Source organism: Rhipicephalus microplus, chromosome X (assembly GCF_043290135.1).
Source record: "Rhipicephalus microplus isolate Deutch F79 chromosome X, USDA_Rmic, whole genome shotgun sequence".
NCBI classification, from domain to species: Eukaryota; Metazoa; Arthropoda; class Arachnida; order Ixodida; family Ixodidae; genus Rhipicephalus; species Rhipicephalus microplus.
The window spans coordinates 405,510,992-405,530,574 of NC_134710.1; the positions used below are offsets into that span (position 1 = coordinate 405,510,992).

At 41.1% G+C, this 19,583-nt stretch overlaps 2 protein-coding genes across 6 annotated transcripts in view; one reads left to right on the forward strand and one right to left on the reverse strand.

Moving 5' to 3' along the window:
* Positions 1–19,583, reverse strand: part of cm (AP-3 complex subunit carmine) — a 117,985-nt gene that overhangs the window by 7,645 nt on the left and 90,757 nt on the right. Inside the window, exon 12 of one of the 4 annotated variants that reach the window (XM_037413237.2) lies at positions 14,691–18,455. The exons of the other annotated variants lie outside the window; for them this stretch is intronic. Coding sequence (XP_037269134.1) covers positions 18,390–18,455 — 66 coding nt within the window. The 3' untranslated portion in view covers positions 14,691–18,389. Of the gene's footprint in view, positions 1–14,690; positions 18,456–19,583 lie in introns of those variants that run through there. 4 annotated transcript variants of the gene reach the window in all.
* On the forward strand, positions 980–13,471 carry LOC142776473 (uncharacterized). Of its 2 annotated transcripts, none has more exons than XM_075880207.1 (2): positions 980–2,157; positions 11,785–13,471. In XM_075880207.1, the coding sequence occupies exon 1, from the start codon at positions 1,320–1,322 to the stop codon at positions 2,154–2,156; it is 837 nt and encodes a 278-aa protein (XP_075736322.1). In that variant the 5' UTR covers positions 980–1,319; the 3' UTR covers position 2,157; positions 11,785–13,471. The 2 variants fall into 2 exon arrangements, with proteins under 2 accessions (XP_075736322.1, XP_075736321.1); XM_075880206.1 differs by lacking the exon at positions 11,785–13,471 and adding an exon at positions 2,381–2,731.

Consider the following 19,583-nt stretch of genomic DNA (forward strand, 5'->3'; position numbering starts at 1 on the left):
AGAATGTGTATATCTCCTTCAGCGAAAACATTTTTCTTTAAACTGCACACTTCCACGCTGCCAGTGAAAACGTGGCTGAATGAAAAATCAATATACGTACCCTGGACAGTGAATTGTAGACTCTGCAACCAACCTGAGACTATAGAGCATTGTTTTATTCATTGTCGTGATGCTTTTTATTTTTGGGACATTCTAAAAAGAACGTTAAGAAAAGAACTTCCAATCACAGCCCATGGTATTAGGTTCCTTCCGTTCAAAAAGAGTCTGACTGATAGTACTCCTTTCGACTTGTTTATGTTGTTGGGACTTTATTTATTATGGAAAAGTCGCATGATCGATAGACACGCCGAGCCACAACGGTCGACGAGATCTGTCTTCCGAGAAGCAGCTGCTCAAGTGCGCAGTGTTGTCGAGACTTTTGACCCCGTTCCGGAGTGGCTTCCCGTTCTTGACGCTTGTGTGTGTTTGTCTGACTTCTGATGAAGTATGTTCTGTGTACTTTACTGGTGATAATGTCATTCATTAAAGAAAAAAAAATGGCATGGCGCAGTGGTTAGTGTCTTCGAATGGGAATCTGCAGGTTGCACATTCGATACTCCGTGGCACCTTTTTTTTTACGGAACGGGTGTTTTTCATACCGTTTTTATAAATTCTTTTTTATTTTTTGTGGCAGCTCGTCACGGTGATTCTGACACCATTTCGCGCTCAAGCGTTGCCGGCACTGCAGCACCCACCATATCCCGCTATGCGCTATTGTGGGCGTTTCCCACTATTCACCCACTACATTAATCCACTATAATGGTGTAATGGTGGGTGGTGGTTTACACCATGCCCTACATTCGTTTTTTTCCCATAGGGGTTCTTTAACGCTATAGGTAAAACAGGTGCTATATATGAATAAAATGCAAAAAAATTGCTTACAACAGATGAAGGAAGCACTATAACGTACAAGCGTAAACCATTTATGTAAGCCGGCGACTTCCATAATGTAGACAAGTGGACAACTGTCCTCATTCACTTCGTGGAGATGCGGAGTTTTTTTTTAATTTTATTTAAGTCACATCGGACCGTGAGTGAGCAGATCAGCGTTGTTGAGCATGCCAGGCATGCACGCGCTGTGTTGCTCTGTCGCGGCTGCATTTCATTGGACGCACGAAGCTTCTCTTTGATTGGACGATTGGGGTTTGTGACCTCATTAGGCAAAGCGCTGGGCTCAGTTAAGTCAGCGGAAGTAGCCACAGCCGCCATTGTGCCGACAGTCTAGATCGCGGCTAGCTGAGACGCAAAGACCTCGATCTAAACCACACGCTCAACAATTAATGGCTACATTCAACATCTTGCAAGGCGACCTGGTGATCTGTCCGTACATCTGTCACCACAAGGTCAAGAGAGGGCGGCTAAGTATACACGTGTCGAAGTGTCGACGGGACGGTCGCCGGCTACAACGAAAGCCATGCCCCTTCAACCCTGACCACGACGCGCCCGCTGAACCGGATGGATATCTTCAGCACCTGGCTACCTGCCCAGATAAAACAACAATGTTGCTGTGCACGCAAACTAGCGACGACCCTCCTTACGAGGTGCCAGCTCCAGGAGGTGCACAGCCTTTCCATCATGAGCCCGATGAGCAGTGGGTCGCGGAGCCAGCTAGAGCGTGCATATCACCAGTCACCGAGTGCGAACGGCCACCCGGTGGTACCTGCCTGCCATGTACCCGCAGCCGTCAACCGCACGTGCCTGCAGCATGCGTGTCATTGGAAAGGCGGGCTGTGGTGACGAGGAACGTCGCTGGGATCACGCTCGCGAACTCGAACAGAAGGCAGAACAGCAACCAGGCTTCCGTCCTATATCAGATCGAGCAGCCTTACAGCCAACAGGCCCCTCAAGCCCAGAGCCATGCATCCCTGCAGCGTCTAGGAGGCCGACTAACAAGAGACTTGGTAGCCCCACAGGCTACCAAAGCCAGTCCACCCTCTCTTGCCCAGGCTCTGGCCACTCATGAGCAGTCCAACCAGGCCAGCAAGCGCTATGTATGCCAGGTTCCCCTGAACCATAACGACCGTCCAAGGAGCACCAAAGCTGGCAAACCATCTGCTTCGCAGGCCACCCAGCCTGTGATTGATTATCCGAAGAACCCTTCTGACTGTCGAAGCTGAGGTAAGTGGGACTTTGATTCAAGCGAATCGGTACATTTTTAGCTGGGAAAAAATGTCCCAAAAAGCATGAGAAGACGGAGAAGCTGTACACATTCAGCGTTAGTATGTGTACTATGTTTCTGTGTCCTCGTACTTTTTTCGCTGTTTTCTTTTCAGCTAACAATGAGGTAAAGTGAGCTGTGTTGGACCTAGCATGCAATATTGATCCTCACTCTGACTGGTAGGTCGTGACTGGCGAGTGTTATGGCACCTGGACAAGGCTCGGGTCGGCCATTCTTTTGGCGCTGAGGTCACCAACCCGACCGGTAATCTGGGGGCTGCGCGAGCCTTGGCCAACTGCCCTTGTACTGTCCAGACCTCAACAATCTAAGACCAGAGTGTCCCGGCAACACCACGAAGCATAGATGTGGAAGTCTTTGCGCCAAGGCTTATGGCACTTGGCCGTACTTACCAGTAGCAAAGCTTCAACAAGGCCTAAAGAAACTTCAATAAAGGACGTTTTATATGCAGGGGCTTTTTTCTATATGATATCTTTATTCTGGACATCTTGATATGCCTTTTCTTTAGTTGGAACATTTCTACTATACAATATGTTATGATAGAAAATCTCATGTGCGACTATTGCAGTTCATCTACTTTGTCCGTTCAAGTATGAAGACCTCGCGGGGTGATGTCACCTTTATTTGCGAGCACTGCGCTCTTGAAAAATTACAGCAGGGTATTTACAGACTTCCTAATAAATCTGAATAATTATAGAAGACATTAATGTAAAGAATATTCGAAGTGTAGCATTCAAAGCATATTACTCAAATGCTCGTTTATTAATTGGAAGAACTGGTTTTGCACGTCACAATTTTATCTCTTAAACACTTACATTATAAAAACTGTTTATCCAATTGCATCGAAGTTAACACTGATTTTTAATTGGAGCACCACATTGTGCAAAATGAGCCTCAATCAGGATCAAAATGCTTTCTTTAAACAGATTTTTCTTGTAAAATATAAAATTCGACAGTGACCACTGTCGACTGCACGCTGGGGAAAACAACAACCAAGGCCAATTTTCTCACATCACTGTAATCCCTCAATTATATTGTTACGAGGAAAAGAATTTATTATGAGGAAGAGGTACAATGTAGTGATAAGTGAAGATTTTCCATGAAGGCTCTCTACGAGCCTTTCCGCCCTGTGCAGTAGCAATGTAAAGCAGGCTAGCGCTGCTGAACAGGGGCCCTATATATTACATCACTTGTTCATGTTTTTATTCTGCTGCGACTGGCCGAGGCAGTTATAGATGGTAATGATGGGACAAACTTTTTATGAACCGGTCAAAGCATTTGCTGCTTCAGGAAAATCATTTTCTTCCATCGAAAAGGATTATTATCACTGCTGCTCTGTCGAAGCTGCTGAGAACACATGATTGCGACTAATCTTTCTAAATATTTACCGTACTGGGAGTGCCAAGAAAGGTTTCCCGATTTAATCTCCGATAAATCTGATCAGCCTTACTTATGCCAACTTGGAGCGATGGGAGCAGCCTGGAAGGCGACGACGAATAAAGCAGTGGACTCGAGCTTAGTGGGAAGCTGAAATAAGTAGATAAAAATGCTCAAAATACCTTTTGGCTCCTCAAGGAGTGCTTCACATTTAAAAACTGAATTCTTTGTGAGCTGTTTGAAATTATTAAAAATGTCATTCAATGATAAATTATTTACTAATGAGGAGGCTGCCATACACATAATTGTATTCATGCAGAAAATTGCAAGGTCATGCATAAAAAGTGTCACGTGTAATTTTTACATGCATCATGCATGACAAATATATAAAAGTGCTATGGGTATGAAAAATCACATGAAAGTGTGCGAGCGTGTCGAAGAAGTTGTCTCTCTGTAATATATACATATATATATATATAAGGGAAAGAAGTGTATACCTAAGGGCTCATTTTTCCATGTTTTAACTTTTTCCGTGTATACCTAAGGGCTCGTTTTTCCGTGTTTAAGATGAAAGAAAAGTGGATGAAAAAATAACCAGCCGTGGTTGGTTATTTTTTCATCCACTTTTCTTCCTTCTTATTTACATTCCATTGGTTCTAATAACTTCCCCTGTACATTCCTTGGCATTACTGTCTGTTAGATCTCATATATATATATATATATATATATATATATACACACTCACATAGGGTTGACGAGTGCGGTAGGTTAGCCCCCCCACTCACGAAAGAGTTGGTACGCCACTGTATTACTCCCTTATACATAGTACAATACTGCAAAGAAGAATGCTAACATAGAATGTTCCAGCGGAATTCTTCAAGATGTACAAGGCAGTAAAATTCCAATAAAGTCATTGAGGTTTGAAGAGCTTTTGCAAATGCCTTTGCTTTATATTTAAACCAATTTTTGTGTTGCAACAAGAAACAATACTCTCAATAAAATTTCTGACAAACAACACTTGGATGATTTTCTGTAGAAAACTTCCACGTGACCAAGAATTTTTGTTTTCTCGTGAACATATTTAGCAGTAAACTGTATGTAACGCATTAGGTTAGCACAAATTTTTCTATTGCATTTGAGATGATGAACACATTTGGAGAGGAATTCGGAATCTGTTGGCCAAAAGGACACCCAAGTAAAGGTATTAGTTGGCCTAGATTGCCCCGCCGCGGTGGTCTAGTGGCTAAGGTACTCGGCTGCTGACCCGCAGGTCGTGGGATCAAATCCTGGCTGTGGCGGCTGCATTTCTGATGGAGGCTGGAATGTTGTAGGCCCGTGTGCTCAGATTTGGGTGCACGTTAAAGAACCCCAAGTGGTCAAAATTTTCGGAGCCCTCCACTACGGCGTCTCTCATAATCATATGGCGAATTTGGGACGTTAAACCCCACAAATCAATAGTTGGCCTAGATTGATTGAATGTACCCTGAGAATTCCCAAGTCATTAATTTTACAAGCATGTGTTTATCAAGACAAGGAAAAATTAATGTAAAGGTTTCATTTTTAAATTTTCTACCAAAATTTCCACGCATAACATTGCAGATTTTTTTGTATATTTCTCGCACTTCGCCAACATTGGCTCAATGAAATTTCATGAAACTTGGCACAGTAACTCTACAGCCTATGCACAGGACAATGTACTTCATTCTTACCTTTAGGATCAATGCATGAATCAGTATACGTCGTCGGAATCTATGAAGTCACGGCATTTGGTGTGGCAATTTTAAGGTGGCATCACTACAAGCATTTTTCTTTGTGCATTTTCTTGCTTTCCAAGTGTCCTCTCACGGTAAGAGTAGTGTTTTGCGGTGTTCTGAAACTGTTTTCAAATACTTAAAAAAATCTGTTTTGTCTTGATATTGTCTCATTGAATGATGCATGGTGTCACGACATGACAAGTTCTTTGTAATATGTAACAAGTGCAAAGCCAGAGTCCAGTGAGCAAGTTAGGTGTACCTATGGGAAGCACTCATCAGTTAAAGTGCTGTTTACCAAACATAAATGATGCAAGCTGATTGCCGCTTTCAGAAGAGAATGTTGCGATTGGAGTGCATTCTGTGAACGCACTTTGCTGGCTCTCAACTGCACGCATCTCTTCCGGTATAGACTTGAAATGCTTGTACAGAAGGCAGCTGCACTTTTGGCTTAGAAACTGAATCGTTGTTACTATTTCGATATAAAACAATCACATTTTTCTCCTTTTTTTTTGTTTTTCATCTGCATTTACGAAAAACACGCTCCCAGGCTGTCACCAGACCTTTTTTTTTTTTTTTTGCTATACTAGCGCACCGTTTTTTCCTGTTTAGCGCTGTGCTCTATAAAGTACCTCTCAGTGTTCCAGAGCTAATTCTGCATAGGTACAGTTAGGTGAAGTCCAAAAACGGAAGTTTCTCTCAAAAGTACGCATTTTAGTTTTTATTTGCTTTCACAAGTTAAGCGTCTCTACTTTCATGACAAAAAACTGAAAATTGCAATCAAACTCAAAGAAGGTTAAAATTAAAAAAAAAACACACAAGCTGGATACTAAAAACGAAAAAAAGCTCATTTATTAGAGTCCTGTGGAAATAGTCGCCTGGCTGCTTGCCACTGCATTTCGTATGAGTTCACTGAAGCCATAAGCTCAAAATAACCACGATAGCCAAGTTCTCACGATAGAAGGAATCATCTTAAAAACATATATTTTCTGCATAGATGACCTTTCGCTTATATTTTCAAAATGTTTTTCTCACGATCCTCTTACGGGCAACTTCTTGAGTCTGAAAATTATGTTTTCGGTGCTTCTGATAGCCGACAGGGATTAAATTTTGCCCACACATTCCTTAATATATGACGGGTGCAAGTTTTCTTTAAAACTATATTGCCTGCACAATGTTACAAACCTCAAGTAAGCTATCAGAATGGGCTGAGGATTCAAAAAATATTTGCATAAAAATTTTTTTGTCTATTAAAAATGTCTTATACCCACTTTTTCAGAGTTATTTGTATTATATAGTTAATGTAGAGCAATATGAGTCATTAATGGCTAAGAACTATAAAAGCTTAGAGACAGAAAGAGTCTGCCCAAAAAAAGTTATACTTTACAAAATTTCATCATGGCATAAAACGAAAACTGTGCAACTTACTATAAAACTGATTATATATTTGAAATCAGCATAAAAGCATATATATAACATTAAAAATTTCATTACTGTAGGCTACAGATTAAGGCAACTTTTTTTTTTTTTTAATTGCACCTCCTTTTAACTTGCTTTTTTCACTTGGATATATGTAAAAGATTCATATATAGCTCAGTTGGCACAGCATTGAATGCATTATTCCATGATTCTAGCTTTGACCCTTACCAGTAGCGAGTCGATTTTTGATCAAACTTCATTCCTGTACTTTATGTCATTATTGCACGTGCTACAGTTAAAACATATGCTATATCACTAAGGGGAGATGCTACTCGAAAAATGTCATTTTGTTTTTGCAAAAGTTATCGTTTTAACATTCAGCTTTGTAAATTACGTTTGGTCATTAACCGTCATTTTGAATTCAGACTAGAAATCGGTGATAGACTGATTTTTTTAGCCCATGCCACTCTGGCCTCAGCTACAGCAGTTGTTGAGGCTACAGTGTATGGTGAATTTGATGTAAAGAGATAAAGAGGCCGAACACAAAGGCGCGCACTTCGTAAACTGCCATTACCACCCGCACGGGGAGGCAAGTTGAAAGATGATGCAATACAAGGTGCACGAAATCGTTATCAAATAGCAATCGCCGCCGATGCAGCCATGCAACTTTAATTATCAACATGAAAAGAAGTCGCCGATTCTGTCCACGAAGCGTGGCTTTTGGTGTAAGCTGATGCAAGCTAGAACTCTTCAGGAGTCCACACCAGATTACACTCATCAATGCTGACTAACAAACACCTTTGTGGCTGCACACCCCACATAGTATAAGCACCTCAAAGATGATTATAATCATCATTTATTAACCCTTAGCATTGCGTACCATAGTTACGGCGACAATTAACATATGTATTCATTCGAAATAAGGCAAAGCATGTGCCTCAGCAATGTTTTCAATTATAAATCTGTAGCCACATGGCATTCATTGAACAAATCCTGTAATTTCCCTTGATGAACAGCCAAGCTGATTGCTGTACTGAACACGTCCGCATGAGAACATTTTAAAGATAATCCTGCAAATGATGTTCAGAGAACATTCTCAGGATGCTGCCAAGCCGACAAGGATGTTTGCACCTTTCGAGGACGAGCATAAGATGTCGACTGTTGTCTGGGATGTTGGCCGTCTTTTGATGAGCGTATCAAAACCTGAATACACGCAATATCAACGAGACAGTCACACGAGACTAAACAGAGTGTCTCGCTCAATCTAGTATCGAAATGCAATAACTACGGTGTGCAGCCAGTCTCCTTCAGTGAAATTGGCTCTTGACCAAAAAAGCGCAAACTCACTTGGTACCTCTGGAAAAATCAATAGCACGATTTTGAAGATGAGTTGTTCGTTAAGAGAGTACAAGATGAAATAAAAAAATGCTTGATAACTAGCCAACCATCCAATTATGAAGAAAAAGGAACTGCAACTACAATTTGAAATGCTGCTAGAAGTGGAGAGTACCAAACCAAGGATGTTTATTGGAGATATTAGCAAAATAAAGAAGGAAGTGGAAGCTACCGACAATAAAAAATGTAAGACAGCTGTGGTTCATGCCTAAGCTGAAAAGTTTGACTCGATGAGACGCAAAGTAAAAGTGCTTTAGCTGACGAAAAGCGATACGCTCCAAAGAATGAAATTCAACAAATAAGATACGGTGGACAAATAACTTCAGAGTGCAATATAGTAATAGGGCACGCATTTCAAGAATATTACCGCAAAATATTTGGTGACAAGAGACCCGTGGTAATGGGTTTCTAAACAAATTTTTTGCATGCCTCGTCGGCTAGAGAAAAAGGAAAATGGAGACTAGAACAGAAGATAAGCAGACGAGAAGAACTGAACACGCGCGATAGAAGATATGACGATAGGAAAAGGCATCAGGGCCGAACGGCTTGGGAGTGGAATTCGATAAGGCTTTCGCACCTGAGAGTGTCGTATATATTATATCATATATTCGAGGAAGCATACAACAAAAAGAAACTACCACGATCTTTTCGAACTGCCCACATGGTTATAATTAAAAATCACAAAGTATAATGAAGATTCTTTGGAAGATATTACACACTGTGATCGAAGGCTTGGTTGAGCCACATCAAACATGTGGCAATAAGGGGTGAACCATCTGCACAAACATCCATGTAGTAAGCAGTGCCTTTGAATGTTGTGATGCTTTGCAAGTAGATTTGGCAAAGGCCTTCGATAAAGTGTCACACAAAATGCTGTTTTTAATACTTTCGTTAACGTCGGTGATGTTATTAGGCAAGGTGTTGAAATTGAATATCAGGACTGTATGATACAGGTTATAATTAAAATAAAACCCATAGCAAAAAAATTCCTGTTCTATCAAGTGCCCAGCAAGGGCGTCCACTAAGCCTTTTACTTTTCACATTATACCATGAGCCCTTTTGCTTGGCTTTTATCAATAACGAAAATATTAAACCGAAGTGAAGGTACTAGCCCGAGCCAATGACACAGCCGTATAATGTAACTATTAAGAAAGCGTCCAGAAAGCTGTTCGAGTCGCAAAAGCATACCGAAGGAAATCAGGATCCGAGCTAACCTGGGATAAAAGCATCGGTTTATGGCATAGAAACTGGGACGGGACGTAAGGCTTGAACACTTTTATTCAGCACGGTGGATGATACCTTTGAAGTACCTGCAAGTGCCACTGCAGCACTATAAAGATAGCACAGATTATTGGCTAGAAGAAACTACAAAAATGAAGGAAAAAAACAAGTAGCTGTATTTCCCGAGGCCTGTCAATGTTTGGCGGCGCGAGTGCTTGTAATTCATGACAAGGGTGTGTTTGCAAAAGATACACTGGGTTTTTGCAGTACTTAATATGATTATCAATTTTGGAACATGTGAGTCGTACTAATTTGTTTCGGTCAATTCCTAGGGGTGGACTGGGGGCTTGCTCTCTTGTATATCAAGCAACTTGTGTCAAGTTTTCTTTTTTTACGAGATAAAAAGAATGATTTCTTACAGTCAGGCAGGTACAGCTGGCAAATGCTCTGCCAGAATTAAGTCATTATGCACTGAGAGTATGGTGGGAAAAGTGTGGGCACATGCGTAAAGTGGTTATGTCGTTTTGTGTATTACTCTTTGGAATATTTGTCTACAGTTAGCAGGAAAAAGTTGCATAAAGACTTAGTTGATGTAATGTTACCCGTACCAATATACAGAATTGTTATTACAGGAAGTCCAGCGAATGATGTGTTGAAGTGTGTTGAAAGGATGTTTGTTGCATCAACAGCTAATCGTATTTCTTTAAACTGCACAAGAACACCCTACCAGTAAAAACATGGTTCGAGTAAAAAGATATTGACGTACCGTGGACTATTGACTGCTTGTTGTGTAAAAAATCGGAGACAATTGATCATGCTTTCATTGATTGCTGGGATGCAGTCTTCCACTGGGATATTTTACAACGAACTCTTCAAAAAAATCTGCCAATTACACCCATAGGTATACAGTTTCTACCCACTGATACATATGATGGAACACCATACGACATGTTCATGCTCTTGAGCCTTCACAGCCTGTGGAAAACAAGAATGGCAGTACACCATCTCGATGTCAAAGTTGTCACAGTACAGGAAAATTTCATTAGTAGTATTGCACATGTTAGAGAAATATATCGAGTACAAGCCGAGCCCCCAGATTAGCTGGCTGTCATTGATGATCTTGTAGACTTCAAACAATTTTGAGCTGACCATGTTCTTTTAGTGTGACTACAATGTGTTAATATGTGTATATGTTTTATTGATGTGTTGTCATTACACATTGCGAGTACGAAGGGAAAAACATAAGCACATGTGTGAAGTGGTTAGGTCATTTCGTGTATTACTCTTTGGGACTACTTGTCTAAAGTTACCTGGAAAACGTTGCATAAAGACTTAGTTTATGTAATGTTACCAGTACAAATATACAGAGTTGTTATTACAGAAAATCCAGGGAATGATGTGTTGAAGCGTGCTGAAAGGATGCCGGTTCGATCTACAGTTAAATCATTTTTCTATCAATTGCATACCAATATGTCATCGGTAAAAACCAAGTCAGAGAAGAAAGGTATTGATGTACCATGTACAGGTGACTGCTTGCTGTGTAAAAAAAAAAAAAAAAAACCAGAGACAATCAATCATGCTTTCATGAACTGCTTAGATGCAGCCTTCCACTGGGACACTAAAACAAACTTTTAAAAAATATCCAGCAGTTACACCCATAGGTATATGGTTTCTGCCCACTAATACATGTGATGGAATACGCTACCACATGTTCATGCTTCCGAGCCTCCACAGTTTGTGGAAAAGAAGAATGGCAGTACGCCATGTTGATGCCAAAGTTTCCACGGTATGGGAAAATTTTATTGTGAGTACTGCACATGGTAGAGAAAAATACCGGGCACAAGCCGAGCCCCATGATTGGGTGGCTCTTCTAGATGATTTTGCAAACTTCAAACAATTTCAAGGTGCTCATATGATTTTAGTGCAACTACAATGTCAATGTGTTTATATTAGGGCGATGCTCCTAATGGTCTGGGGCAGTTCATCCCTCCGGCGTAGCCAGCACAGCATATCCACAGAAAGACAGACGGACGTTTCGCCCCATTCATTATTCACTCTGTGGATATATGCTGTGATTTATTATTGTATTGTCAAAGCAGGCAATAAATTGAAAGAATTGCCTTGACTTGGTTGGTTAAAGCGCCTGTCTCGCAAACAGGAGATCGTGAGTTCGAATCACACCGGTGCTTTTTCTTTATGTGGTGTAAAGGGCTCAAGGTTGATGGCAGGTAAGGCAGGTATCTTTACGGTAGCTGGCTCCCTGCCGTCGTTCGCATAGCTGATCTTTGCCAGTGAGAAGATGCGTTCTTAGAGAAAGAACGAAGGTTTATTTACATGATGGAAGAAATATGATGGAACTGAACCGAGATTCAGCTCATATGCACAAAATGTCTTCGGCTTTTACAGCCCGTCGTCCTCTTACACGGAGGTCTGAAGAAGGCGGTGATCACTGCTGCCACAAATCAGCTGACGTGAAGTCTCAGTGGTCCACCCACCAGAAAGGGTGCAGAAATTGGGCTACTTGTGAGAAGAAGAACATGGGTGAAAATGTCCACTGGTTAGCACGAGAGCACCACACAATGACGCACCCGGCCCACATCTTGAAGATATCGTAGGGTGAGGAGGTAGAGCCCCGTGGAGGAGAAAGTTGTGCTCCTCGGGGGAGAAGATGGCTGCTGACACGAACGTCAGTAGCGGTCCATGGCTGCGTTGAGCTGCAGAGTTCCAGAACCATCTCGAACATGATAGTCCAGGTGCTCGATTTCTGAAAACGGCTACTGCGACGCCTTCCCACGCTTCCGAACTGTCAGTGCTCTGCGACGACCTCGCGTAGGCGACAATGGCTGTGTGGAGAGGTTGACCGCATGAAAACTGCAACAGTGGCGCCGTCTCACGCTGGTCGACCCCGTTCAACAAAAGGGTTGTTCGGGAAGCTTCTGTCGAGTTCATTGTGACCCGACCACAGCAAATTGCTTGGCCTACCTGCAGGACAGCGTCGTGCGGGGTGCTTCCGACTTGGCGCCAATATAGAAGTGAAAGCATCCTTACAGACCGGCTCACGCACAATGATGTCGGTTAAGATGAACTGCCAGGCCAAACGTAACAGTGGTCTTTTAACAACCTGGCATGCTTTCTTTTATTATTTTGCTCACTAACCGTATATTGTACCGTGGAACTGTACATGAGTTTTTGCAATAAAAAAAGCCAGTATTTTAAGACCATAATACGTGCCATAGAACATGAATAAACAATGTATGCAAATTATTAGGCCATATTGTTTTAATTTGTTAACAAATTACCTATGACAACTCGTTGTTGCAGATCAATTATTCGTTTTTGTGAGCGTGTCGGTCAGATTTTCTTGAGCGACCATGTGCTGCCATGGCTTAGTTGGTTAAAGTGCCTGTTATGTAATGAGCAAATCGCGAGTTTGAATCACACCAGTGCTTCTTCTGTAGTCTTCTGACAGCCTGACATGCTCTCATTTTGATGACAAAAGTTTGTGCCTGTAAGTTGCACATTTTGGAACTAGCTGTTCACTGTGGGAATTGCGATTGTGCACCTCCATTTGAATAAAAACAGCATGATGTCCAAATCAACTCACAGAATAACAAGGAAGGTTGTTGAAGCCTTAGATATTATTAAGCTCCAAAAACCTTGTGTCAGCATGCCATCTGTTATGCTGCCATCGTGAACTTACTTACAGCGCAACACCAGAAAAAATACAGGACAGAGAAGGAGCAAAAGACCTTCCCTGTCCTGTATTTTTTCTGGTGTTGCGTTGTAAGTTCACGATGAATTGTAACCAACTGGCCCAACTTACCGTCTTACTACTGTTATGCTGTCTTAGAAAGATGTCAGATTTCTAATGAAAACCGTTTTGCGCATGCATGAGGAGTGCCCAAGCATTGTCATATCTCTTGTAGTTTTCTTCAGTTTATTCATGAAGAGCCAGTGTTTATACTGCACAATTACTGAATAAACTTTCATTTGTTAGTGCGCCTTGTGTACATGTATGATGTTCCCCCACACCTGGTCCCTTGTTTTTGCTGGTGTTATACTGCAAGTAGGTATGAGCAAACTAGCCCATAAGTACATCTTGACGTAGAAAGGTATATGACGTCTGCAGATCCTTGTCAAGATAACACGCACGCGATCACGCCTGGATTGTCCAAGTATGGAACAGCGCAGCTCCTCCTCCGGGACTCCCCATAAGTCTTTTGCACGACAATCGGTAGCCGGCGCATTTCCTCTCCGCTGTGATCGTGGGCCACTAACACACACTTGAACTCGCACATGGCACATGCTGCACGTAGGATTATGTTATCAATTCAGACTTGATATGAAACCTCACGGCAACAGCTAAAATGTTCCTAGTGTGTCCATATCATCGCCACCGCAGTGATGAACATCACCATTATCGAGACAGTGGTTTGAATGGGGGGAGGTCGTTCTGAGGTTGGCCTCATTGGTCACGTGAACAAATTCAAATTCACATGAAGGTAAGAAATGCTAGGAAGTAGTGTCACGTAATTTGGCTAAGCACGAAAAGGTATCCTCTTCTGCCGCCGACCTCCAGTGTGCAGTGCCTTTTTGGTACGGTTGTGCTCCCGTACAGAGAGCAGACTTATACAGACGCTAGCCAATTATGCGACTAGGCTTAATTCTAGTTTTTTTACAGCTTAAAGACAGCCACATAAGGCTGCCTCCGAGTAAATTTCTGATGTGACACTGCAAGCTCCATGCTGGCTGATAAACCAGTCATCTACCATGCTCAGTGATCTTCCATGCAATCGTGTTTTCAGGTTCTCTTGCTCAAAGCGCAACTTCCTTGAGAAGAATGCGCAATTTTTCTGTATGAAACTTGCACCACTTTGAGCCCTTTCTCACAGTTTCTAAACACAACTGCCACCAACCTTCGACTTCTAGCTCCAACTGGCCCCCTTTCTGAAGCTCCTAGCAGCATTCAACAGTTCACAATGCACATGAGAAAGTCTGTATCACATAGAAGTTAAAACCTATCAAGAACCAAGCACACTTTCCTAAGTCTGCCATCCAAAATGTCATGTACTTGGCAGACTTCTCAAGAAATTGCAGTAGAATGATTGGGAGCTACTTAGACAGCCTATGTGCTCGATGGGATACATTTCACAAACAAATAATTATCGAAATCAATCAAAATACCAACAAAAACTGACTATTGAAACTGTGTATTACTACTATGTGTGCCATGCATGGTGGTCGCACAATGAGAGCACAGTGAAAGATTTGCCAGAGCATCAATTTTGTCAAAAAGATTACAGGACACCAACTTGAGTTGAAAGGAAATACAATTTATATACCACGTAACTCAATGACTAAACATGCTGAACATACCAAGGCACAAGGTTCCAATATGCCCACTAACTCAAGCACATAACTTCAACACATTTAATACATTTTCAATCCAATGCAGCATAAATTTTACTAAACAAACCACAATCAATTAACAGCTGCTTAGAATGGAAGTCTTATGACAGTCCAGGGAGATTGGAAGCTGGTAGGCTATTCAATGCCTTTTGCTTCAAACCATTATTACGCTGTGTTACAAAACAATAGGATGCTTACAAGACATCGTCCTCACCAACGCGACATTAGATTATCATATCTGAAACTTGTACAAAGTACCACAAAAATTAGTCATTCTCCATGACTTTTACTACTTGAATTGTCAAAAGCAAATACAATTTGAGTTAATTGCTAACAAAATTAAGAATTAGGGTTACAGAAGCCCTTCACAAAACCATATACAGGCAGGGTCAAAATTTCAGAAAAGATGGCAATCTGAAAAAAAAAAAAATGCTGAATATTTTTTGCACCATTCTTTTGAAGTGATGCCTGCTAGCTTTTTCTGTGCTAGTTCTATCACCCAACACTCCTGTGCAGCTCATCTAATAGAAAAACTTCAAAGGACTGTCACCCTGTCCTACAGGCACGCACAGAGGCCTGCATTAGACAGTGCCACCCCCTCTAGGTTGCTATGGGTGCCTATCACAAAATAGGCGAATAAAGCAAGAGGTTTACTTGAGTTAACAGCTGGTTTCATTTTTATTGAAGCATGGTGTCGTGTCTACAATTGTGCACTGAAGGTTGCTAACAGTGATGCTCAGTGTTATAATATACAGTGTCTCAAGTAACTTGTACCAAGCATTCAAAAAAAAGTTTTAATCACTGCTGAGTGAAACCGATGACATAAGGTTTGCAGCTTTGTGGTGCTCCTTAGAATATTTTTTTATATATTCCACTTAATTTGCAAACTAAAATCAAGCATAGAAAATTTTTAATATTCAAGTTAAGGCAAAGTGCATTTTGTAACATTGTAAAAGGGATCCGGAAATCTACAACCTTAATTTTTTGGGGAAACATGCATGCTGCATGGCGGTTTTCGAGCTGCTTAAAGGGAAACTCCAGTGCATTTTTCACTATATGGCGATAATGGCATTTTCAAATAATAATAATAACAGCCCTTTAATAGCCAGGATGGTTCATTTTGCTGAGAGACTCGTCAAAAATTTTAAATAAGCAATAAACAATGAGTCAAAACTGAAACAGGGGGGCTGCTGCGTGTGGGTATCCAATGACATCAAGAAACCACGACTACACGGCTGGCCAAAATGTAAACATAGCCCACATGTTCTTTCTAACGTGCGAAAAGCAAGCTGACGATGTAATCCAATGCTGAGTCAAGCTGTGCCAGCCTATCTGAACTTACCCGTGACGAGTTCAGCAATGATTGCAGCTACTATGTGAACGCGGAAGTGTTACCTTTTGATTTCGCTAGCCCTGCATCAATCTCCTAATTGCTCAATATTACTGTGAGACCCAATGTCAACGATTAACATGCAATGTAGCAGACAAAATTGAAGTGTTCTCGCCTTGTCATTGCCTCGTAGATGGCAGCATGTGTGGCATGTGTCTGCTGGGTGAGGCGGGGTAGAAAGACTGGATATATAGCTTGTCACATACACAGGATGGCCCACGTTAACAATTGTGATTCTGGAATAGGCTACCAACTTTAAAATTTGGTTTCTAAAAAAACTAATTCACTTATGGCTTTATAATTTGGCACATAATATCAGGATGCCAAAGATAACATATGCTGAAAGTTTTATGAAAATTGGTGAATATAAAAAAATCACCGGAGTTCCCCTTAAAAAAAAAACCGGCAAAATACGAAGTAAAACTATAACAGTGCTCACACACTAGTATATTGCAACGCCTTCAACTTCCCTTGACGATGATCAACAGTGCTGAAAAAAATTCATGCATATGCAACCGCACAGAAGGAGAAGAGAAAAAGCAAGACAGAAGAGCTACATACTGTTATCATGGGCTAGAAAAAGAAGCAGCGTCATGGTGAAGGGAGTGATGGTAGAAGAAGCCATTTGGACAAAGAACTACGACTCCTGCCAATGCCTCAATCACCCCTCATCATAGCCTCCTCTTTCTCTGCCTTTTCCCCTTACACCTGTGAGGAGTAGGAGGCCAGAAACCCGCTTTCAAGGCCAACTTCTCCTCCTTCTTCTCATTAAATACCTTCTTCTTCTCCTTCTGATGTTCACAAGTCTACTGCTCTGAAGCGTTTGTGCAAGTCTTCAACAATGCTAACAGCAGCTACACGGCCTCTTTACTAACCAGTAGTCCCCCAGTGGATCATCACAGCCACTACGCCTGTTCTAGAATGTCGCCGATTCACTGCGCAGGCACACACTTCAATGCGCACTTCAATTCAATGCGCAGGCACACACTTTTTGTTCTCCTCATATGGGAATCCAGGCTGAATTCTATAGTAAAAGCCAAGTGTCGTGGGCTTTGTCTTGCGCAGTTTAGTTCGAGATATATAAATAACGAGTGTGACAAAAGGTGTGCACTGAGTCTTTATACTGCACGTTTCATATCTCCTGCGTAACTTCTAAAACCTTCTGCGGTTAACCTATCAAACCATTATAGCTATTCATGCTAGTCCTATGTACCCAGGACCGCTATAAAATGAAATTGGCCTGATTTGCTGGAAGATGCACTCTGTAAACATTTCACTTTGCCTGTACATAAAAAGTACACTAATCTATAACTTCACAAAAAGAGTAAAAAGTTATTTCATAATGAGAAAAAAAAATTTCAAGCTTTTAATCGAAGCGTCAACACTTTGTAGTTATCAGAATGCTTGATTTCACAGACAAAAGCATTGATAGATGCGCGTACAACCACTGAAGCATCCTAATGGCCACTGCATTTAAAAGCCCTACCCAGGGAGAATGCCGAACGGGCTCTACACAGCCAGTCTCTATGGTATTAAAATATCAACACATGTAAAGAGAAAACAAGTATATCCGCAAAGGCCATTTCTTTACACTAAACTATTTGTTCCTGAATAAAAGTTTGCACTTCCACTAGATGGACCACATTACAAAAGCTGTCATGACTGCCACACATTTGGGACGGCATTCACACATTTTTCTATCTTCAAATGTTTTTGCCATGAATTAAAATTGTTGCCTGCCTCTGCAAGTCCAATAGATATCCCAAAAAGAACTCCTAATAAAATAATGACAAATGTTACAGAGCTTATACAGCACTGGAAGGCAAAAAGCTGGCATTCTCTTGAAAAGCCAGATAGCAACTTGTTAAAGATCAAAGAAGTTAAAGTTCCAGCTTTCCCACTACAGAAGCTTTCGTAAAAAAATTTGCAGTCTTCCAGCGGGATGTAAAGTGCCATACTTTTCCCTACTCTTCGCGTGTCCATCAGGAATACCTTCAAGAGAAGAATTTTATCAGTTCGGCAAATCCTACCCTTTCATTTTCTTCGAGCAAGCCAAGCATCGCACACAAGTGATGAAATCACAAACTGCGCAGCTTTGCTTCTTTTTCGTAGGCTGTACCGTAAGTTAAGTGGAACACGAACGGTACCCCGTCTTAGAAGAATACACTTCTGCTACGTCTCACTCCTATCAAGGTTGCAGTTCGACTTCTTTTCACGTTCTCACTTGGAACCTGCCGGCCTTCGTAACATACTTGACACCTTTGAAGGGCTTGTACTTCTGCAAAAAGTAAGATTATGCACACACCCGTCAGTGTGACACATTTGCTTTCCACACTCCCTTCGTCCGCATTGTCAAAACAAATAGCTGAACCCAAATATAAAAAATTATTCATGTCATTCTGCATATTAAACAGTTGTAAAATGTCACTGAAATATGTTACATTCCAATTACTGTATTTACTCGGTTGTAACGCCAGTTTTTTCCAAATGTTTGCTACCTAAAGGCAACCCTTGTGCAACGATGAAATATGAAATAACTGTATTTTCTTTCTGGGCGCAATGAAAGCTCACCCCTCACGTTAAAACAGTGGTCACATTACAATTAAAATAGAATAAATACAGTGCCTGTATACAGAACTCTTTTAAGATCTCCTGCCGATTTGATATACCCAGGTTTGACTGCAGCACCAACTTCAAAGATGCATGCAATAAGTCATACAATAAATCACACCTATTTCTTTATTTGTAGGTCCTTGATGGTGGCATTCGTGCCATCACTATGGTTCACACAAAGCGAAATAAAATGAAACAGTCCTGCAGCCCGTTAGATGTGTTTGAAGCTTATTCCACTCAATAATGGTCTCTTACCATAAGCTGAATGCTACATTCCCCCATTTACTCACGTCATTAGTGCACTTTTTTTCTCATTATTTTCAAACTTTGAGAAGTGGGTGAACAAATTCTGCAAGAATTTCATTTAATTGTAATACGTAATATGCCACTTTTAAATTTACTTTACGAAAAAAATCTGCCAATTATAACAGTAAAATTCATCTATAGTGAGTGCCAGTAATAAGGCATAACTACAAATTAAAACACAGAAAAATTCTTGCATGAATGCACGAATGGTATTAAAGCCAATGTCTATATTTTTTTTTGGACTTACTAAGAATGACAAAACAATGAAAATCAAAAATGAGATCACGTATTTTTATTTCACTTCAACAATCAAATCACTCGAGCCACATCTGAGATAGTTCTCAAGGCAGGAATTTTGGTGCCTATCATCTATTAAAAGCTTGCAGTATGCTAACAAGTGTGTTAGACCACATGTCCTACTGAGGAGTTAACTGAAGATGCTCATCACAATAAAATTTTCAACAACAAAATAGCACTGGCACAATTG

Excerpts from the sequence above, each read along its gene's own strand:
- LOC142776473 (XM_075880207.1), top strand. The coding sequence starts at position 1,320 with ATGGCTACATTCAACATCTTGCAAGGCGACCTGGTGATCTGTCCGTAC.